Below are 23,788 nucleotides of genomic sequence, written 5' to 3' on the forward strand. Positions count from 1 at the left end.
GTACCACACAGCGAAGAAACTGGGAAGGTCAAATGGCTCCACAAGCACACAGGCATGTGCAGAGACTGTAAAAAAGCAGCATTCCAGGCTCTTTGATTTTGAAAATAATCTCTTTGGATAGAAAAGTGAATGCAGAATATACAAGTGGTATCATTTGTAAAACACTAATAAAGGGGCGCGCGTCACACGCACCTGAGACTGCTAACAGAAGTAGTATCTACTTGGTTGCTGCAGAACCTGGCCCAGAACCCCCCAGCCTTAAAAAGTCCTTTAACCTCTAATAGTCTGAAAGCTTTAAGATGGGATATGGAAGAGCAGTAGACCAAAACAAGTAAAGATTAATTATTTCAGGTAGTCCTTCTTGGAGCACTGTTTTGTTTCTTCTCCTTTCTGCTGAAGATTATCTGTCCCAGCAAGGTGGAAGAGGTAGACCTTGGAACAGGAAGGTCCCAGACTAGACACAGCTGCATAGATCAAACTTGGTATACAAACACCTAGAAACTAAGAGGCAACTGTTAGTGATTAATTATTTGAAAGAATTTCAGTGAACAGTTCTGAAAAGGAATGTTTAGCCTGCAAAACCTGTTAATAAATTCTAAAATAGTAATGGTAACAAAATTATGTAACTAGGACATTTCAGCTTTACTGGAAGGAATGCGCTGTTAATGGTCGAAAGGACTTTGCCATTACTTGTTGAATTATTTTTGCATTTACAGGCGCAGCATAGGTTGGATTCAAGATAGAATGCTGTCTGGCTTTAAACTGTGATGTAGCAGTACATCACCTGTTTCTTTGGAAATCATCACCCAACTTGACCTGAAAAACAATAAACTGGTTTAATTAGTGGTAGATTTCCCCATGTAGTTGGCACTTCTCAGTTCTTTTGGTAGGATAAATATTTTAGTTCTTCAGAAGAAACACGTTAAAACTGACAGCAACAGGAAAACTCTGTCTGCACTAAGGCCTGTGTGTGGCCTACTTGCAACTTCTTGAAACTGCTGTGTTACAGAGTTTTGAGGCAGTACTAAAAATAATTGTGCTTTGGGGCTTACTGAAACCTACTGTTAACAGAAGTTGAAAGGCACATACAGCACAAATTGCTCTTGATTCTGGTCAGTTCACATACCTTTCAAGTATCTCCGCATTTGCTTCTGAAGTTATTTCAGGAGACCATTATTGCAGCCAGTAGCATCTGTAATTAAATGAGATCTGCGTGGCCAGAAAGATGTATGGTCTAGTGGTTCAGTTCTGGTAGATCTGTAGTTACAGTGAACCATGAGATTTTTTTGTTGCTGTTGTTTGTTACAACTTACAGACTTATTATTTTAGGAGATTGTATTTTCTGAATTTGGATTGTAAGGTTCTAGAATTTTAGATGCTGCTTGAAGATCAAGAACAGAAACTGTTCTGGTGGTTAACAGCCTGTTTTGTATAAATGAAAAGATAACTGGTTTGTCAGAGGGGAAGTGATGGTTCTAGCTCAGGCAGGTAACTTGGAGTAAGTAGACTTCAGCTAAGCTCATTTTGTCTCTCTTACTATGCACTTTTACTTTGGCTTCTCAGTTTATGTTGTATAGAATATGTATACAGCAGTGGCTGACTTGGAAGAGTTTTTTAGAGGTTTGCTTCTAATTATACTAACGTTATTCATGCAGTTTCAAAGATAAGCATATAGGGATGTCAGAAGCAGCCTTCACGTCTTGAACGTGATTTTATTTGAATTAGTGGCTGTTTTTACATCTGTAATGACAGTATGTCCTGCTGAGAACAATCTCCAAAAAGAGGTTGTTTCAGAAATGAGAAAGCAGTGGTTGTGTTTGATCTGAGTCTAGCTAATGTGGTTTCAGGATTCACTTTGTGATACAGGGTAACATGCTTTCTAATCTAACTTTATACAGCATTTAAAATGCTGCAAAGTACTGTCTCTAAATTTTCAAATAAGGTACTGAATTTCTTACATAGATTTAAAATATTTCAAGCCTGGTGGACAAAGAGAATGGCAAGATTAAATGAAAACAGCCATCATATACACACATAACTGCAGATGTTTTCAGCATGAGGAAATAATTAATTTGCCTGAAGGATTATCATCTGACCCTTTGGAAGTTTAAAACAGTCATTAGTTATTTGAAGTAACGGTCAAATGTAAATTAAATTGAAGGGCCTCAGTGTAAACCAAATAATCTGTTACTTTATGGCTGAATCCATAGAACTCATCTTAATTTGTCATGATAGTAATCAAATGCTGAAATTTCAGGCTGTATCTATTCTGCTGAAGTTGGTGGGTGTAGCCATAGCTGCATTGATTGAATAAATGAGAAGTGCCATTTCTAATGAGCTTCGTCATGGCAGCCGTCTTTACTTTTTGCCACTTCAATTTTATTCTGAAAGGTAGTATAAACTCTCTTAGGAATCATGGTTGTTAAGAGCTAAACTAGAAAAACCATCACCGCAAGTCAGTTTTGCAGTGCTGTAATGGATTGTAAGTGAAGACTAGAAATGTCCGTGACCTTTGACAACTTACAATACGTTCCCGATCACTCTAACATTACTACTATACAAAAACATTGTTTTATTATGTGTGATAAAACCTAAACTAATCTGTGATACGAACAGGGAAATCTTTGAAAAGTTGCTGAATTTTGTAAATTTCTTAAGAGTGGGATGTCACAATAACCTTTCTTTTAAAAACTCACTGAAAAAAATTAAAGGCAATATAAAAGGAGCATGAAATTGGATATCAATGTTGTCATGATTGCATAGCAGCTGCTCAGAAAGAGCTTTGCTAGCTGTCAAAACCAGCAGAGATATTGATAGTGCTCCAAGTCAGAGATGAACAATCCTTCCACATTAATCTGGAAAAAGTTTACTTGCCAATAAACTGGAGTGAAAATCTGACATAACATTAGATTTCATGCCAGAAAGATGATACTTCCTTAAAATACAGTTATTTTCAGAAGAACAGCAAAAAACTGATCAATACCTGGTCAGTTTGATAACCTCTAGTACCATCTTAGTAGTTTCTGTTTGGGGGGAGGGGAAATTTGGGTTGTTTTGGGGGAGTTACTGCTCTGTCGTTTTTTTAATAGGCTTTTCTTTTTCTCTAAAATGTTTTTTTTTTCCAATTGCTAAATGAAAAAAATAACCCAGAATAAAAACAGCAAGGCAAAATGATAAACAGAGGATAAGTAGACATTAAAAATTATTACATAGTTTAATCAGATACTAAATAAATTGTAAGACTGGATTGGAGAAAACATCTTGTTACAGTAACTGTTGATGTTGCTTGTAAAAATACTGAGTTTCTGTCATCAGAAACCCCCCCTTTTTTTAATAGCCTTCAAAATGCCGGATCATCATCAGCCTTATTTGTCTACTAGTCTCCAAAAGTTGTCTAATGTAACCTAATATTGTATTATTGAATATCTTGATGTACTTTGGCCTGCAAAACAGTATGCAGAATTTAGAAGTCAATGTTTAACTCTCTTTCCTCACCAAAACGTGTTTAACGGACTTGTAAACTGACTCTGGCAAAAGATTTCTCTTTTTGTTTACAGAGTCTCAGTGGATACATCTTGTAGCAGTTTGTTCCATTCTGTAGTTTTGGAATATGCGATTTAACTTTTTTTCTTTCATTTACTAAGGCATCACTAATTCTTCTAGAGACATTTCCATCTGAACAGGGAAAAGCAATTTCACTAACAGTTAAACCTCATAATACTTAAATATTGCTCATACAGAATTTTTATATATTATTTATATAAATAGAAGTATTAAAACTGAGTTTTAACTAAAAACAAATAATAAACCAGACCTTTTCTAAAATCTTCTAATGATAGGTACTGTAAGGTATCAGTTGTCTGTTATCAGTGGATGAGGTACTATGTGTCCACAATTCTGGGCTGCACTTGTGTATGCTGCTCATGACGTGTACTACTTACTTGCTGTAAAGATAATTAATTAACGCTACTTCTCCCCATACCCCCTACCCCTATTATTTCAGGAGGTGTATTTCAAGAATCATTCAAAACAGAAGCAAAAGGAAGTCATGGAGAAGAATGGAAACAACCACAAACTTCGTGTTTGTGTTGCTACTTGTAACCGTGCTGATTACTCAAAATTAGCTCCCATTATGTTCGGTATTAAGGCAGAACCACAGTTCTTTGAGCTTGATGTTGTAGTGCTTGGTTCCCACCTGATTGATGATTATGGGTAAGGTGAATTTCTGTGTCTCTGCCAATCTGCTTTTGGGGTGTTAGTGATAATGTCATGACTGTTAGGTAACAAAAACCCTTGTCATCATCATCAATGTACACAGCACATTTTTAAATGTATTTTTTTCAGATTTTATTTCATTTTGCAGCTTCTTCTGAGGCTCTGTATTTTGGGGGTTTTCTCAACCAGTCTTGGAATTTTAGGAAGATTTTGTGTAAATGCTGTAATTAAGATCTTCAGCAGGATCACAGACTATAAGTGAGAAACTCATTTCATTCAGATATCCCGAAGAAATGCCCTACAGTTTTTAATTTTCACAGAGAAAAGATAACCTTCGGTCATTTTAAGTTTCAGCTCTTCTGCTTTGCACAGTTATTGGAAAAACTACTTAAATATTCCATAACCCAGGGGAATACTGTTAGTTCTTACTTCCAGGAATGTGGAGGAAGGAAAGGGTCATTGTCTCTTTCTGACAAAATGAATAACTGGTAGATCTGTTAGGTATGGTTTGGCAGAAGAGAGTGCCAACTGATAGGGGCCCCTCTGCTGGACGCTGTAAGGAAGCAGTCAGATCACCTGCCTGGGAGGACAGAATATCTTGGTCCAAATCCCTTCTTTTAGAAGGACTTCCCACATCCCAGGTGCATATGCTCTGCATATGTTGTCAGGCTGCATTTGCCAAATTTGGCATAAAAATAGATTGGGGTTTTTTTTCACCCCATTTAAAAATGGGGTGAAATAGATCAGAAAATGCTTACTTTGCAAGTCAAAATCAGACTTGAGCATAAGGCTTGCAGCATATCAGCATTGTTGAACTTTTAGAATATACGTATCTTCAAGTAAAGAGACTTTTTGGACTTTCGAATGGGAAATTTTGGCACTTTATAAGTTAGAGCGTGAGGAAGTTACATTACCTCAAACTACTAATACAGGAAGTTCCACTGCTGCCCTTTCTCAGTGTGGTGCTCTGTTCCTTGCTTTGTACTGGACATTCTTTCCGTCTAATAACGTACTGAGGTGAATTCAACACCACAAAACTAACCTGATTTTTAAAAACACAAACAAAAAATGCCAATGGAATTTCTTGCCAGGTTAGCATGTTGAATTACATCCTGATTGGAGAAACAATGTAATCCTCATTTCATTTGCTGAAGAGGGGAATGATGGCCCTGATTTTTCTACAGTCCTGAACTCTTTGCTGTCTGCAAGACTTGTACAAATTAATATGAAATACTACTTTTCCAGTTCTGTCCAGTACCTGTCTGTCTGATGTAAACAGGTATTGTTTGTATTATGTGTAATGTACATAATTACAATAACTGTAATGCACAAAGCAAGAAACATGATTTGACAAATGTTGCTGTCAGTTGCTTTGTGGCAAGTGTTCTTAAAACCTGGTACTGCGGGTTTTTGGGGGACATAGCCCTTCAGTCCTGGAGGATCCTAGAGAATTAGTGGATCCTTAAAGCGTATGTGTTCTAGTGATTTGAGTAGGGTAATCAACAGTAGCAGAATTGAAATGATAGTGATCCTGTGAGATGTTTTTTACTGAAATGCTTGGAGGATGGTAGAAGAAACAAAACGGCAAGAACACAATCTTGTTTGTTCCTTAGATTTTGACCTTTCAGAAGGGAAAGATACAGAAGAAAAAGAATACAGAAGAAAAGAGAAGAAAGCTTTTTGGTACAAATGCACATAGTAGGGAAAAAGGCAGGTCTATGAAGTGTAATTGTAAATGGAGTTGAAAATATGTAATGCAGTTTATGATATAAAAATCTGACCCACTTCACTCGGTCCTATAAAAAAGATTTGCCTTTAAAAACCCAAACAAACCAAAAACCTAAAAAAAAAAAAACACCCAGAAACCTACCAGACAAGTTATTTGTAGGAACGTATCTTGTATGTTACAGCAGCGAGCAGAATTGAATAGATAGGGTTTTCTGTAGTTAATGTCAAATGGAGATTGCTTCTTTACTTGAGCTGAAGCACTTTATAGTCTTTGCTATCTTTGATCAGCTTGCAGATTGCGAGATTTTCATTTGTAGAATGTGAATTGCAGAGTGGATTTAATGGAAGTTAAACCCGATTTAAATCAGTTTAAAAGCGTCTTTGAATAAGACAATGTGGAATTGAAGACAACATTGGAAAACTTCTGAGTTTTTACTCTCTTACTCTACCCAGAGTATGCAGACTTACTTGGGTCAGATTTACTGAATGTGGAACACAGATAGTCATATAGATGTGTGATCTGGCATATTCCAAATACATAACTGTAAACAATAACAATTCTCAGTATTCAAGGACTATTTTAATTTTCTTGTTATGGAATGGAGCTGGTAACATGTGTGGAAAACTCTTTTTTTTTTTTTTTTCCTTAGCGCAAAAGCCTATTTTCTTTGAACTTTTGGCATCTTTGTGCAGTGATGCCTTAAATCTGTGAGTGTGTAAGTCTTGATACAGCTCAAATTCAAAATCTGAAAAATGGGTGCTAGCTGCAGGATATTTTCCTTCAACATAAAGGCCTCAGCTTTACATCATATCTGTTGTATTTGTATATCTGTCCAACAAAGTCAATATATTGGTGAGGAGTCAACATACCTTTCCTGAAAGGAAATCGTGCCATATCTATTGTCCTAGAGGCTTTGCAAACACCTGAACAAAGAGCTTGATTCCTGAGGATTTCCAGAACGCTTCCAGCAAAGCTCCTCATTAAAGGTGCCTAGAAAAACTTGATGCTTGGAATATGAGGAAGCATCCGTATATGGATGACAAAATTCTGTTGAAATCTTAAAAACTAGCTTCCTTGATGCAGATGTGGTAAGCAGGCCTTTGTTCAAAGCCAGTATGACTGTTCTGATAGGCAGTTGTTTTGTCAAGCTATGTTGCTGTAAAACCAAGCTGTATTGAATTCTAACCCTTTTCCTGTTTTACCATCAGTAATACCTATCGTATGATTGAGCAAGATGACTTTGATATTCATACAAGACTGCACACTATTGTGAGAGGCGAGGATGAGGCGGCTATGGTGGAGTCAGTGGGCCTTGCGTTGGTCAAGTTACCGGACGTACTGAACCGCCTCAAACCTGACATAATGATAGTTCATGGGGACAGATTCGATGCTTTGGCCCTGGCCACGTCTGCAGCCCTGATGAACATTCGCATTCTCCACATTGAAGGCGGGGAGGTCAGTGGGACCATTGATGACTCTATCAGACACGCCATAACCAAACTGGCCCACTACCACGTGTGCTGCACAAGGAGCGCCGAGCAGCACCTGATAGCCATGTGTGAAGACCATGACCGCATCCTTTTAGCAGGCTGTCCCTCCTATGACAAGCTTCTCTCTGCCAAAAATAAGGACTACATGAGTATTATACGCATGTGGCTAGGTGAGCAGCCCACCTTTTATGTTTTTCATACAACTTTCAACACTAGGTAAACTCGGTAACCAGATTATCAGTCTGTGGGATCTGTTGACCAGTACCTCTGAGAAAAGTACAGGAAAGAAAGAGACAGGCTTCTTGCTAGTAAGTTTGCTTAATTGGACATGATTATGAAGCATTAACTTGCTGCTTCTCAAAAGTACTAATATATTTGGTATGGTATCTGCTTTTTCTTTCTTGCTACATTTATTTTTCTTTTGTTATGTGTGCTACCATGCATAGCTGGAAAGCTACAAATCTGTCCTAGTAGATACATCTAGTCCTTTGCCAAATCAAAAAAATAACTCCTCAAATGGGGAATTTCTGTGAGCTCAACAATTTAAAAACAGAAGTGTCTTATATGAGTAATTATTTTGGTATAAAGGATGTATTCTAATAAAATCGAAGCCATTCAGGGCTAATTAAACAAAATCAAAGGGAATTCAGATTATGAACATTATTTTGAGGAATGCATTGCAGCAGGGCAATATGCAACGAAGGCTTTTGGTGTTTCATATTCATTGACTTACAAATAATTCCTGTTAACAGTGGGGGGTTTTGTCTGCTTTTTATCTTTGATATCTCCTTTATGGCACATCAATCTGTGTAGTTGGAATATATGTATGCATAGATGGAATCTGTGTAGTATTAAGTATGACTGACTTTTTAAAGCAGTGGGAATTAAGTCTTTGCTTGAGGATGGACAAATGACAGAAAACCTGAGCAGCTTCGGAGGTTTCATGTTATTCCAGATTTACACTGGTATGAGAACAGGCTCTTGACCCTGGTATAGTCTTGCAAAGCTTTAGAGGTAGGCCTGCAAGTTAAGAGTTCACTGGGGTTTAGGTAGTGGTCTCTAAAGTTATGAAACTTGCTTAGAGAACCAAATAACGAGCTAGATCCTCCTGTTACTCCCTTGAGTTTTATTATAGCATTGAAATTTGTGTTAAGATACTCATTCTGTGCCTTGACTGTTCAGGCTTTCATATCAGTAGTTTCAAAAGCATGTCCTCCCTTCCTCTTACTATTCTATGACAATAAAAGAACTTCTCTTGGGCTTCATTTGGACAGGTGAAGATGTCAAAACCAGAGATTATATAGTTGCTTTGCAACACCCTGTAACCACAGATATTAAACATTCCATAAAGATGTTTGAGCTGACACTAGATGCACTCATCTCCTTCAACAAGAGAACGCTTGTTCTGTTCCCTAATGTGGATGCAGGTGAGTGAAATACCTTTATGACAGAGGGACACATAACAGATTGTCTTTAAAGCATACATTGGTTCATATGGAGTGCTTTGATCTGAGAACCTCCAGCCGGATGGAAATAGCTGGATGGTCTCAGCATCATGTGCACATCTCTTGCAGCTCCATGTTTGTATTGCTGGAGAATATTTAAGCTTTTCAGTGTGGGGAGGAAGATGAAGGGAAACTATGTGACATGTAAAAGCAATATTAGTGCCTCTTAAATTAACTAAAGACAATGAAAAGATTTTTGCAGTGGATTTGGGGATCAAACTTGGGCTTACATGCCCAGCTCTGCAACTCACACTGAGGATAGAAAGAGAACAAAACCAACTCAGAGCTGGCAAGTCAGTGAACAACTGTTAGCTCCTTTGCACGTTTGGACTTTCAGTTTAACAAAAGAACCTGAATCATTCATTCGATCTCTTGTTTTTCTATAGGAAGCAAAGAGATGGTTCGGGTGATGAGGAAGAAGGGCATTGAACATCATCCCAATTTTCGGGCAGTAAAGCACGTCCCGTTCGACCAGTTCATACAGCTAGTGGCTCATGCTGGTTGTATGATTGGTAACAGCAGTTGTGGTGTCAGAGAGGTGGGAGCATTTGGTACACCTGTTATTAACCTGGGGACACGTCAGACAGGAAGAGAAACAGGTACATGTTTACTTAACTACTTCAACTTCCTTATGGTTCTAAAATTTTTTTCTTCCACAGGATAAAGTCAAATGAATGTTTGACAGAGGCTGTCTTGCAGTATCAATGCAACATAATTTTAGACACGTTTTAAAGCTTCACTGGCTTTTCCTGTATCATGTTAGTGCTGCTTGTGTGTTTTACATAAGATAATGAGGATTTTATCTACAAACAAGTTAAAATGTATCTCCGTTTGCAGTGGGTTCCATTTCGCAAAATAGGCAACTGTTTCCCTTTATAGCTAGTTTGATATTTGACGTGCATTAAATTATTCTAATTAATAATTAATTTTCATTATTAAACAGTTATATTTGTATATTTAATTATTTATATTATAAAATAATCAATTGGAGATTAATTAATAATTAAAATAAAAATATACGGACTCTTCACCACTTCAGGAAGTAACTATCTCATGGACATGCAGATACGACACAAGCAGTCATTTACTCTGTGTTCTCATTTGTGCATTTTTAATTTAATAGTAGAATTCTGTTGAAGGCTAATATTCTACTCTCTAGTGTTCTGCGATGCATGACAGCGTTATCGTAGGAAGCCACCTTGGCTTTAACGGCAGTGAGGGGAGGCATATAATTGATAAAGCACAATGTCAATCTGGCTGGAGTCTTTCCCACTCAGAGGAAACAAAAATAACTGTTTCTTCATTTCTAAAATAGTTCTTATCCCCTAACATAATCTGAGGAGCTGACCTGCCCTATTATGTTAACTTTTGTCATCTAGGTGAAAATGTTCTTCATGTTCGTGATGCTGATACGCAAGATAAGATTCTGCATGCTCTACAGCTGCAGTTTGGTAAACAGTATCCATGGTAAGTACATTCATCTCCCTTCATTGGAGGGGATGCTAAAGCAGTAGAGTAAAATGCGTTTAGTCCTGAGATAGTTCATCATATTTGACTAGAGTGCTTTTAATGCAATAATCTGAGGTTACAAATTATTTTTTATTCCATGTACCTCATTCAGAATCATAGTACAATGTCCAGTATGCAGATTTGTAAAGCAAACTGTTACTAGTAATATCTTGATATAACTAGTAATTTAATATCCAACAGAAGTTCAAGAGAACAAAATTGATGTTAGCTTAGACTACTAGCATGATTAAAAGCGCTTGTTCCATAGGAGCAGAATGGGGGAGAACAACCTGTGTGCCTACCTCTGACTCATGCCTGATGGACACACTGCTTTATAGCTGAATTGAAATCAGGCATGATACACAGAGTCCTGAGTACTTCCCGGGGAGCTGCAGGATTGTAGCAAGACGCTTTTCATTATTCCTCAGCCATACAGTTCTTTAGTGTATAAGTTCTTTTAAACTTCAAGATAAAATATTTAATTAAGGAGAAGAATCAAAAGTATATTTCTTAAGAACCTCAATAGAGTAATAAAACTGAATTCTGTAATATCAAATATCAGATGCCATGTATGATATTTTAAAACCAGACTTGTATGTTGAAAACTCACATGAATGTATAGTATATTATAGTAGTTGTCATATGTGTGATAAGTACATCTTACCCGGACTTCAGCATATACGTAATTTCAGAGCTTTATTATGTAGGTCCTTTCATTAAACTTTTTAAATTTTTTTATTTTGCATTATTAGCTTTTGAATTTTCTACGTTCTGTGTTTCATATTCCAAAGTGGAGCTAATGCCAAACTTGCACAATCTGTTGTGGGATCTTCAAACTACTGACACTATATACCATATTCCATGACAGACTTGAGTAGTGTGAGCTGCAGTATTGTTACAGTAGCTATATCTTAATTTTGTAATGACACAGTGTTACAGCCTTCTGTCATATAAAGAACTTTATAGATTGCAGTTTTTTTCCAATTAAATGGATATTTTTTTCATATTATAGCTCAAAAATATATGGAGATGGTAATGCTGTTCCAAGGATTTTGAAGTTCCTTAAATCTATTGACCTAAAAGAGCCACTACAAAAGAAATTCTGTTTTCCTCCTGTCAAAGATAATATCTCTCAAGATATTGACCATATTCTAGAGACACAGAGTGCTCTGGCTGTGGATCTAGGCGGAACAAATCTTCGAGTAGCAATTGTCAGTATGAAGGTAAATACTCTGTTTTGCTTTTAGAGGTTCTGTAAACTCCATTGGGCTTTGTGGTTCTGTTCCTACAGTGGGGATATGGGCTTCTGATGCAAAAGAGCTCCAGAACAAAGCAGTCCCACTAGCTTTTGCTGTTGAGGGGTAAAGTAGATTTTCCCCCATTTGTTACACCTCTTGCATAGTCTTCATACAACTTGCATGCTGGTTTGCTCATCTATGACTACTCTTAAACTAGCAAAGCCCATCTGCAACAACCAGCATCTAGCAAAGGAATTCACTGAGGGAGAATGGTGGGTTCATGGTACGTGGGTTCAGGATACAGAATTTTGCATCTCTTCTACCTAGGGAACAGCCAGTAATAAAAAAATCTTAGTACCTTTCTGCATAGAAGCATAATTAGTAAGACAGTACTGAGCCTTAGCTGAACAGTGTTCACTGTAATGAAATCATACCACAGAGATGTAGACCAATTGGAGAGGAAACGCACTCGGGGGGGGGAAATCCCAACCTTCAGATACGTAGAATCCTCTTCCATGAAGAGAAAAATCAGGTTCATTTGTGCATGAACAAGTAGTAAAGTCTTAAAACAGTGGAAGGGAAAAATATTTTGAAGTTTTTCTTTTCATCCACCTTAGCAATCAATGTAAGAGAAGACTGGAATAGATAGTCTTGGAAGAGTATCGTGTCTTCATTGCCAAAGTAATAGGAACCGGTTAAAAATGTACTAGAAAAGGATTGTGGATTTGAGTTGCTTGATGATCTTCTAAAATTCCTATCAGGGTTTTGGTTTGTGGTTTTTTTTGGTTTTGAGTTGACTTTGTTCTTTGATGACTGAAAAGAGGTGCTTGATGGTTTAAGACCATCACTTGGAATAAACAGAATATGATACATACACTAGAACTCACAGACACTTTAAAGACTGAGTGAGTTTTGAGTCTGCAGTGCCTCTCTTCCTCTAAATAACCCACTTGAAATAGTCTTGAAGTTACAGCCTTGTAAAGGCTGTACGCAGGGATGTTCATGTTTAGGGACTGTTTGATTTAATGGTCTCCATCCTTAGAAGGTTCTCAGCCCATTCCTCTGGTAATGGCACAGCAGGAAGCTTTGCTTTGCCTGTGTCTTAGCACTAACAAGTATGCATTGCTTGCATAGCTCTGCCAGTCACAGACAACACATTACAAATGTTTGACAGCTAACTTAGATGGAGGTTCCTGCATGGCAGACATAACAAAACCTGATGTCTTAAAACAGCAAGTGAGGCTACCAGAATGGTATCAGTATCAACAGTGTGCCAGAGCAATTGCAAAGGAATCTTACAGTGATGCAGGTATATACACCCATGACCATCAGCTGATCGTCCAGATCAATGAAAAAAAAAAACCCACAGAATTTCTATTCAAACTTGTAAGCTTCAGGTTTATAGGATAAAAAATTACTTGTTGACGGTGTAAAAATATTTGAAATAATTGTTATCCGGGTTGATAAATGAAAGGATAGTTAGGACTGAGAAATTTTAGCTCACTTACTTACCTTCCTCCTGTTCACAGGGGGCGTAGGGGGCAGAACCCCACAAAAATCCTGAACTTTGCAGCACTTTAAAGATGTGAATACAGTTCATGTTGAGAAGTCTTTGGCTTTTATTCTCAACAGTGCTGGACAATTATTCCTACTACTAACACTGCATACTTTCAGATAACTAGATCAGTTAGAAATAGTTACCCAGAAAGAAAAGCAGGTTGCCTGCAGAAAGATAAAGGACTATGTAAATGGCCCAGAATGTTTGTATTCATTTAAAAGGAGATGTCTTACAGATATTTTTAATGTCTTAAGGACAACCTTTAAAAGTATAAGTCTTCAGCGGGAAAATTGATACTACATTTTCTGCCAACTCAGCCTGGAAAAAAAATGAATTAAAAAAAAAATCTTGTCCATTTTTCAGAGTGTAGCTTGAGGTGGCATTTATTAAAATTGAAATGTTAGCAAATCAGAATGAAAAGGATCAGACTTTCATAATAAAACTTACACAACAGATTTAAGCATGTAACAGGAAATGGCAGAATTGAAGGTCTAGTTTTTAGTTTTCTTTTTATGAAGAAAGTGAGTTTTCAAAAGCTTCTTACAAAAGCTGTTGTGTCTTCTGATAATGTTTGCTGAAGCCTTGTCTTCCAAAGTAACTTCCTCTGATTCCCCTCCCTCTCCAAACCAAAAGTGAAGAGGAAACTATAAAAATCCCCAAACTCAGTTGCTGAGGTGGTGGGATCTAATACTCAGACCACTGAAGTCGTGGAATTTTCTGTTATTTTGGCAACAATGACTCAGCCATGTTGCATGTAGACTGTCTTTGTAACTCCTTTTTGCTTGGCTGTATTAATATGATGCTGTTCACTTACTGTAGAATACACGGGACATAATAGGGAGAATAACACTGCAAAGCAGCATATCTTCTACTGTGTCCTAGCTTAATCCTGCAATATTAACATTACATTAAGATTATTTCCATAGTACCCACAGGTGCATTAAAAATTGCTTTCATTACCACTGCATGACTCCTAGGGTTGAAAATAATCCCTTCCTCCTGAACTGTCCCTCCCCTATACAACATACATCACAGTAAATGGTACTCTATAACTATTTAAAGTGACTCAGAAGTACAATTGCTTAGAAGAAAAGTTATTTCTGAAAGGACTGTAAATTTTGCACTGAAATTTCTAACATTTCTCTCTGCTGGTAAAAACGGCAGTGTCTGTGACACCGTGCAAAACTTTCTTGTAGTCAAATAGGAAACATTTTATTCTTACAGCACTGTGGGTTTTCTGTCCTTTTTTGAAATTGCTACTCTTGCTTTAACACTTAAGTATTGAGCTCAAGTGCATTGGTATATCATGGTTTATTCCAAACAACAGTTGCACTAGCTCCTGTGATACGTCCTTACACAATCCCCATATTCCTTAAAATATGTCTTTTATTTCAGATGAGAGGTTGATTACAGAAGCAGAACATAATGCCTAATCTTGAAAACTTGTCCCTCAGAGTTGTCAGTAATCTTGCACAGAACAGCCTGTAGAAACAAAATCTAAGGCATGCATATGTGTGGGTTTTTTTAAAGACAGAAGTTACGACTCCATTTTTAAACTGGCCTGTAGTTTAAATTGAAGGAAAACTTGATCATGAAGTACTTTTCTGTGGGGCATGTTTTTTTGTTTTTAATTTCTAGGGTGAAATAGTTAAGAAGTATACCCAGCTCAACCCTAAAACTTATGAAGACAGACTAGACTTAATTCTAAAGATGTGTGTAGAGGCTGCGTCGGAGGCAGTAAATGTGAACTGCAGAATTTTGGGAGTAGGTAAGTTAACAAATACTCTTGTCTTTTCATCTCAGTTTTTCAACATGAAATGAAATCATTGCTGATTAATTTAAAACACCTTTCTCAAACAGATCTTGTGTATTTTAAGCTCTTTAAATTGTATTCTTGACACAAAAACTTTTTTAAATGTCTGAAAATAAGAAGCTGACTATAAAGACTGAAGTTGCCCCAGTCTGTAACGGCCATGAAAGCAATCTGCTAAGTTTCTAATATGTAAACTACATCTAAGATGTGTGTTGTATAGATTTTTGTGGATTTCGAAGCTCCTTGCAGTCTCAGAATTGTGAGTTGGATGTTCAGTGTATATTGAAGCTGAAACAAAGGCAGCTTAGTCAGGTTTCCTCTACTGTCTGTAAACCTTTCTTTACGGCCAGGATCAACTGTGCAGCAGAATTCTCAGTTACACTAGGGCAGACTAAAAAGGCTAAAACATTGGATCAAATGTGCAGCTGACTGAGACAAAAGCAGCCTTTTTACTGATTTCCAGTTTACTTACGCTGTAGTAGAGTCCCAAGTTAAACTGTGTGTTTACACCAGACAGGACTTCACTGTAATGATGAGTGGGAGCTTTGGTCTTAGACATTATTTATGAAGGTGACAATTAATATGTCCTGGATTTATAAGGAGGATGTAAAATCCTCACTTCACCTGAGAAATGCTCCAAAAGAAGCTTGCTCCAGACTAAAACTTGCTTGAATCACACAGTATGAAGAAAAGTTAATTTTAACTTCTTTTTTGAAAGTATTTTTCAAAACAATGTTAAGTACACAAAGCCATAACAAGAAATATGTCGGACCTTCAAATCAAATTTTCAGACTGTCTGTTGGGTAATACACATGACCTAACTACCCTGATTATTTTATGGTGTCCAAATTCTAAATCTCGCGGAGAAGATGGTAAATTCTGCAGTAGTCACTATTGCAATTACCTAAGAACCGTTTACAGTCAGCTACGTTTATTAGGATAATGAAACCATAAACTGGTTTAGTGAGATTTATATATGGGGAAAACTTCTCTTTTGTTTGTCATTTTACAAGAATTACATTCATATTTATTCTTGAGCCCCCTTCCTTCTGTGACTGATTGCTTACTGTTCAATTACTGAGTAATGAGGAGAAGTTGTGCTACTGAGTAAGAAATTTATTACCTGGCTATTTTTGTTAGCTGCTCTTTGCCTCATTCAGACTTACAGTTTGAGTCAGAATACTAGCTGAAATTGAAAGGTCACTTTAGAGAATGACATAAAAATTTTTGTGGGAATAAATAATGAATTAGATTCTAGTCATTTCCTTAAGGCTAATAATCATAAGATGAAGAGTTCCTATAACTTGCGAGAAATTTTTGCAAGACTGAGCAGAAGGACTGGACTTAATCCTGGAATTTTTATCAGGAACAGTGGCCTTCTTCCAGCTGTCATAGGTAAGGGTAAAAGTAATAACCACTGGAAATGAGTAAGGAGAAATACCTACTAACAGAAAGCAATGACAAAAAATGTTCTCCTTTTAGTCCTATAAACTGCTGCCAGCACTCAAAATACTAGCTGCATGACCATAACTGCAGCTGAAGAATGCCCACTTACACAAAACAGGTTTGCAAAGTGATTAAAAGGTAGGACTGTTGGGTTGGGGTGTTTTTCCAAACAAACCCCCACCCCAAAAGCAAACATAATTTTCAAAAAATCTTTTTGTTTTGATCAGGTAAATCTAGGTTGCAGCAGTTCTGCAGTTAGTTTGAATTTTGTTGGTTTTGTTGGTTTTTTTTCACTCAAAACAAAGCATTTATATTAAAAACAGATTTATGAAAATGAGGGAAAAGTAAAGACCATCAGGCCCAAAGAAAACTAGCAGCTGCTACTGACATATTTTTTTTTTCACTTTTACAAAACACCAATTTTAAACCAAAGGAGATCCAGATCTACACAAATGTTGCATAGAGATACTTTTGGGAGCTATCTATGTATTACTTACTATTAGGCAGTATTTAAGTTATCTTTCTGGAGCAGCTAGTAGAGAAAAGAGGATGAAGAGATAGCTCCTGCTGATTCCCATAGTCACATCAATTACAGAATTAAGTAAATTAAGTAATTAAGAAAAAGTAGATATTTTACTAAGCTATTGCTGAGTTAGCAACCAAATGTTAAGTAAGGTTTTGTTGTAATAAACATCTGGTTCTTAAAATCCTAGGGAGACATTCACAGATTGAAACTGGGAATATCATTTCCATTAGATACTTGCTGACAGGTTCTCAGATTATTCATTCCTTACAAAGTGAGATTTTCAGGGGGTTTACAGCTCTAATGTTCAATTGAGCTGCTTGTCTTGTAGCTTTTGTGGCTGCTTACTATTATAGCGTTAACACTGGGACTTTTTTTTTTTCTGAACATCTTTAGATAAGTGACACAATTATATAATCTCTGTACAAGAATAATAGATAAAATGTTATAACTTGTTGTCTAGAGCTAAATACCTCAATAATAAAATGGCCTACTTTTCAAAGGTCCTGACAGAGTCCATGAACTTTGGAAGCCTCTCCAGCTAGAGAAAACTGGTTTGGCTAATACTGCCTGTTATTAGCCATTGTGCTGTTCAGTATACAAGTCTCTGAACACAGTCTTGATTTTTCTGCAAAATACTATTTTTAGGTAGAAATCACTTCTCAAAGCCCAGTGACTATTTTCGGTCATTCTAAGTCTTGAGAGTCACAGCAGGTTTCAGGACACTTCTGCTGTCCCAGGGCTTGAACAATTTATTTTGTACAGTTTGCTATTTTATATTTTTCATACCTGACTAAAAAGAAACACAAGTATTAAGTGATTTGATGCTATCTTGCCTGAAGTAGGAACATTAACTGTCTGACTGACAGTAACTATTACCCATCTAGTTAGTCTTAAGTTACTGGGTACATTGTGAGTAGAGCAATGGAGTTCTATGAATTATCTTTACATGTCAGAAATTGCACTGCCAGTAATACTTAGAAATTTTTACTGTCACGCTCGCTTCAAAATCTAGTATTCAAAATAAAAGTACTTGTCATTGCAAAGAGAAAAACAGATCTTTACTTGAAGTATTACACAGATCTAGTTTTGGTTTTTCTCTTCTGTATTTTTTGGACTTAGGTATTTCCACAGGTGGACGGGTAAACCCCCGAGAAGGAATTGTACTGCACTCTACAAAACTCATTCAGGAGTGGAGCTCTGTGGATCTCAGAAGTCCAATATCTGATGCTCTGCACCTGCCAGTCTGGGTGGACAATGACGGAAACTGTGCTGCTCTAGCAGAGAGGAAATTTGGGCATGGAAAAGGAATAGAAAATTTTGTAACACTCATTACTGGTACAGGTGGGTATGTTACAGCTCAATGAAACCCAAAGTCTAAATACCAGCACCATCACTCAGAGGCTCAGCTGATCTTAAAAGCGTAAACACCACGACTGTGCGTGGAAGACCCTCATATATTAGGTTCTTAAACCAAAAATCCTGTTGCCACTACATTTATTTGTTTCTTTTAAGATACTTTTAAATTTATTTGGGCAAATGAAAGGTTTTGCATAGTGTAAGTTTCTTGATAAAAGAAATCCTGCTGATACAGTTATGCAGGCAAACCATTTTTTTCAAAATAAGGAAAATACAAGCAACTTCAGATGGAATAATTTTGCTTTTTTCAGCTTTATAGCTTAATTCTGTTCCAGCTACAGAAATAAAAGTCAAATCAGGATATGTACCACAGTTAAGCAAAGTGAGTATAAGAGATGATATTTCTTGCATCTCAGATGCAAATGTGGGGTAACTTTCCTCATTTGTTAACTATATTGTCCTTTGGAAGGTGACAGTAATAACTAAGCTGTTGAATCCCCACCCAGGGTTTGGGAAGCAGCAGCAGAGGATTGCAGATAAGTGTCCTGACTTTTCAGCACACAGGCTTAACTATTCATATACAGCATTAAAACATCTCCTCTAAGATGCAGAATTTTAAGGCCACTTGAAAGGTTAGTTCTGTGCATAAAGAGCAAGACTCACAAGTTTAAAAGATCTGTCATAGTAGTTTAGTACCATCCATAGGCTTTTTAAGAAAGGAGAAGCGTTATATACAATTTTGATATAGATATGAATAGGAGGGAGCTTATTAGGTGTGTCAAACAGAGAAGAGTCCTTTAATAACCAGTAATTTTTGGTTTTCCAGTATAGACTACTGATGGACATATTTTATCTTGTTTGTATTACAATAAGAAAATGTCAATGTCCTGCAGAACTGAGACCTTTAAATACTGTATTTTATGTTCGGTTTTTGGGGTTTTTTTTAATCATAGAAGTTTTCCTATCTTTGCAGGAATTGGAGGTGGAATTGTTCATCAACACGAATTAATCCATGGCAGTTCTTTCTGCGCTGCTGAGCTTGGGCATATTGTTGTATCTTTAGATGGGCCAGAGTGCCTGTGTGGTAGCCAAGGATGTATAGAAGCATATGCCTCTGGAATAGCATTACAGAGAGAAGCTAAGAAACTGCATGACGGTATCTATGTACTTTATTTTTGAAAACATGATTACTAAATTGCAGTATAGGAAGAAATTTGCAAAGATGACATTAAGAAAAATAGACCTGCCATCTTTTTCTAGGAGGAAACAAGAACAGGTGTACAGACAGCCAGGTAGGATTCCTTTGTATGGTCAACACAGGAGCTGCCAGAACCTGCGTAGTACAAGTCTCTTTCAGTGATGACAATACCCAGGCAATCTGCATGCAGAACCACTAATATCACAATTAACAGAAGCAAGCAGTAGAGTTCAGTCTTTCCTTTTTAAGCGTGCTGTAAGGCAACTGGACAGGTATTCTATGAGGTTTTGTTTCACAGTGATTGTCTTTCAGCAATAGCTTCTCAGTCTTAGAGAAGTTTGAGAACTTTTTTTTTTTTATTTTATTAACTTTTCAGGCCCACAAGACTAGTGAATTACCATACTATACTATACCTGTTCCAGTTCGATGACCTGCTTCTACAAGTAGTCCCCTGAATAATACCGATATGCCCACGTTGGCTGAACTCAGGGTTGGACAGATTTCTCAGGATCCAGGCTTCAGTGTGCAAGTAAAAGAGATGTAAAGATCTTAACAGCCTGTTTGTCACCTTCCTTTTCTTGACTTACCACATCAACATGTTTTTCTCTTGTCTTTCCTTCTCTTCAAACAGAGGATCTGCTTTTAGTAGAAGGAATGTCAATGAAGAAGGAGGAAGTTGTTAGCGCTGCACATCTCATTCAGGCAGCTAAACTTGGGAACACAAAAGCAGACAGCATTCTCAGAACAGGTGAGAACACATCCCAAAGGGTGGAACACTCTCATTATTGTATTTTTGGGGATACAGAAATGGTAATGCACTGTAACACTACAAGCAGAACTCTACATATTGAGGACCTCTCTCTATAAAAATTAATAATGGTAACGAAACGTTAAAAATACATGTTGGAGGAGACGCAGGCAGAAGTGTGTACTAGAAGTCTCTGTTCCAATAAAAGAGAAGATTAAAAGCTTCTGCAAAGATCAATTTAAAAAAGTGAGCTCTCAGCATTCTCATATTGGAAAAATTGAAGACATTCCATTGTAGGCAAGTGAATGGCTAGTTTGAGCAAGAAAGGCAATTTTACATATTACTTTACATGGGATATCTTAGTGGTTTAGTAGCTTTAAACATAGTCCTTTTCCTCATACATAGCTGATAGCATGAAGGTCATAACTTACAAGCATGGTAATGCATTGCTGTGTCTTTTGCATCTGTATCATTGAATAATGCATTATTGTGCACTAAAATCGCCTTTTTTTTCTTTTACTTTTGAAAGACAAAATAATGGCAAACTCACATTGTCTGATAACATAAAACTGCCTGCTATATGGAATAGAACACTTCCCTGATGTGTCATTTGCTGTTAACAGACCTTATTTCAACTACTAATACCTGGACTGCTTTAAGTATTCTACTTAATTTCTTTTTACTTTATCTTTTCAGCTGGAACAGCATTAGGCCTTGGAGTTGTGAACATTCTGCACACCATGAACCCCTCTCTTGTCATCCTTTCTGGAGTTCTAGCTAGCCACTATGTTAATGCTGTCAAAGATGTGATAAATCGACAGGCTTTGTCCTCTGTTAAAACTGTGGATGTGGTGGTCTCAAATCTAGCAGATCCTGCTCTTCTTGGAGCTGCTAGCCTGGTACTGGATTATACTACACGTAGAATATACTAGGTACCTGGAAGCATTCTAGAAATGGACTATTCAAATTCCTAATGGGTGGAGGGAATACTCTGCCCAAAATTTTTCTTTGAGAGCAGCTACTGAATCAGAGTAGTGTTCTAAATAGTGACTATTTCAATTTCTTAATTGAGGTATTATCTTTTTGTATTTTTCCTAAATTTCATCTGGCTTCATAGGAACTACTGTGCAATGCTGGTTTTTAATGACCTCTGTTGGTAAGCCCGTATGTTGCTTTAAGTGTAGCTGAATTTATTTATGAGTGTATCTTGATGTATGGTGGGGAATGTGTGTATGGTGTGTCAAATTATATCTAGCACTTGGGGATCCATATCTCATTTCCCACCTATGTGAAATGGGAAATCTACAATGTAACCAGCTTTTCAGTTTCCAGGCTTCCATCCACAAACTATGTTGTAATCACCAGTAGCAGGTAGTAATTTCAGTGGGTGGAAACAAGGGAATTTGTCTCGTCCAAAAGGCTGCCTCTAGAAACTGTGGTTCATGAAGGACTTAATGTAAAAAGTAACTGCCTCCACCATCTTTATATGGCAGAGTCCCATTTTAGAAGCTCTGCATATGAAGGAAAAACAGTGTGGTCTAGTGAGCTTATACCCTGCAGAGCAGTCCAAACTGACAAGTGTAGCAGTGAGCATCTTTTGTCTTCCGGCTGTTTGAATTTTGTTGCTTGAGGTTTTATCAAGGGACTTAAGTCTACTACTTTGCCAAATTAGCAGAGGGGGTAGCCAGTTAGCTGAAGTTCAGCCGTGTGGCACATCTAATCATAAAGACTCTACCTTTCAAGAAAACCCTTCCACTGCAGGGTGACATAGTGCCATCTTCTCAGCAGTTCTGGTGGTTGCAGGTACACTGTTCTTGTCCTGCATTCACCATCAGCCCTGAGGACGGAAAGTCAAATCTAAGCCCCATCCTCACTTTCAAGACATTCAGAAGCCTGGGAGTGAATAATGTCAAATACTAATGAAGGCATGCCTATGTTTAACTAGTCCTTCTTGATACATAGCTCTGTCTTTATCCAGCTGCTTTTTAGCACACTTTCAATATACTGTAGTAATAACTACCTGACAAAAGCAGAAACTGAAAAACAGACCCATCTAACTGACTGGATATCCCAGAAAAAGGTATGCAGTCTCTATACTGTAGTTTTTCTCAGAATCAGCAAATGGTTAAGAACAAATATTTCCAAAGCCATAGTAGGCTTTATGTCACCAGGGGTTCCTTTTCCTGTGTGTCTTGGTTTACTTGGCGATTGCTGCTGACCAGTACCAAAGCAGTAGTTCCATGAGTAGGTCAGGGAGAATTTGGCTTTGCTCTACAGTGATAGTTGCTTAGGTCAGGAGTAACAGTGTTGAGGCTCTAACAGAGAAGAGCCCTGTCATTTGATCTTTCAATCCTCTAGCATCACGAGGAATGCCTGTCTAAAAGTGGGACCAGGCTTTGCCTTCTGGACTTGCTGAAGCTCTATATTTTTAATGTCTTCAGACTCCAGATACATATTTTTATTCTTTTTTTAGCAGCTGAAGGGAGGATGCAGGCATAGAGAAAGCATGAAAGACTAAAACATACTTGAAAAGTTCTACTGTAAACACCTTTTCACGTTTATTCCTGTTAAGAAAATGGTTCTTAAAATGCTTGAAAATATTTTTTCTGTCAACTGGACAAGAATTTGCTGCGTATGTGCAAGACATGCAGAAATCCTTACAGTTTTCCCTGAGAAGTTTGTGGGTTTGTAATATCAGAAAGAATAAAAAAATTGTATTTAATACGTAGTGATTTTTTTTTTTATTTCTCCTTCCTCCCTGGTTCAGAAAGCTCTGCTTTGCTGTGGACCAGAGGTTTTGTGGTCACTAGCTCCCAGCTGTACCCAATCCCAGGGGGAGCGAACATCAGATGTTCACAGGATACCTGCAGTACCCTGCTATCTCATTACTTAATGCTAGTCCCATGTCCTTTACAGCAGCCCACACCTTGAAAGTCATGGGCTCCAGTGAGAGCAAATCAGCATTTTTATCTATTACTGGGAGGGAAGAAGGGGAGCAAAAGCACAAGACAACAGCTGAGCTCTCTCTCCCCAGCTGTTAACAGCATCTCAGAGCCTAAAGAAGCAGTGCATTCTCATTACCTGCACTGGTAGCATCTGCTAATACTACCAGATGTAGGAAGAGGTTTGGTTTTGCATTGTCCTTGGGAAGTACATGTAGTATCCTAACTGCTAAAGCCTTACCAGGAATGCCTCTGCCCAGCCCTCTAAGCAGAACTGCACATGACACTCAAAAGCTTCATCATGAAGAGACCCCTCATGGACATGCATGTTTATGAGCATTGCATGAGCAAGTACCAGCAGTACTTTAACAGCAGAGTTCCAAAAGGTTGGAAAGTCACTTAAAACTGGAGTTCTTACTGCTGTAGTTTGTAATTCATGTAACAAATGTAACACCTCTACCAGTGCCTCAGCCTTGCCTCTGGTAGAAAAAGACTGCTTTGTTCTTGGCAGCTCT

General features: G+C 37.5%; 1 protein-coding gene across 4 annotated transcripts in view; it reads left to right on the forward strand.

The window, feature by feature from the left end:
* Positions 1-23,055, forward strand: part of GNE (glucosamine (UDP-N-acetyl)-2-epimerase/N-acetylmannosamine kinase) — a 34,251-nt gene extending 11,196 nt beyond the window's left edge. For all 4 annotated transcript variants that reach the window (XM_080372719.1, XM_080372722.1, XM_080372720.1 and 1 more), the window contains exons 2-12: positions 4,004-4,212; positions 7,153-7,604; positions 8,709-8,861; positions 9,326-9,538; positions 10,319-10,406; positions 11,461-11,671; positions 14,883-15,012; positions 18,149-18,370; positions 19,359-19,541; positions 20,215-20,331; positions 21,028-23,055. In XM_080372719.1, coding sequence (XP_080228845.1) covers positions 4,004-4,212; positions 7,153-7,604; positions 8,709-8,861; positions 9,326-9,538; positions 10,319-10,406; positions 11,461-11,671; positions 14,883-15,012; positions 18,149-18,370; positions 19,359-19,541; positions 20,215-20,331; positions 21,028-21,263 — 2,214 coding nt within the window. In that variant the 3' untranslated portion in view covers positions 21,264-23,055. The remainder of the gene's footprint in view (positions 1-4,003; positions 4,213-7,152; positions 7,605-8,708; positions 8,862-9,325; positions 9,539-10,318; positions 10,407-11,460; positions 11,672-14,882; positions 15,013-18,148; positions 18,371-19,358; positions 19,542-20,214; positions 20,332-21,027) is intronic.
* Positions 23,056-23,788: the final 733 nt, after the last annotated feature.

This window comes from Falco punctatus, assembly GCF_963210335.1.
Source record: "Falco punctatus genome assembly, chromosome: Z".
Classification (NCBI taxonomy): Eukaryota; Metazoa; Chordata; class Aves; order Falconiformes; family Falconidae; genus Falco; species Falco punctatus.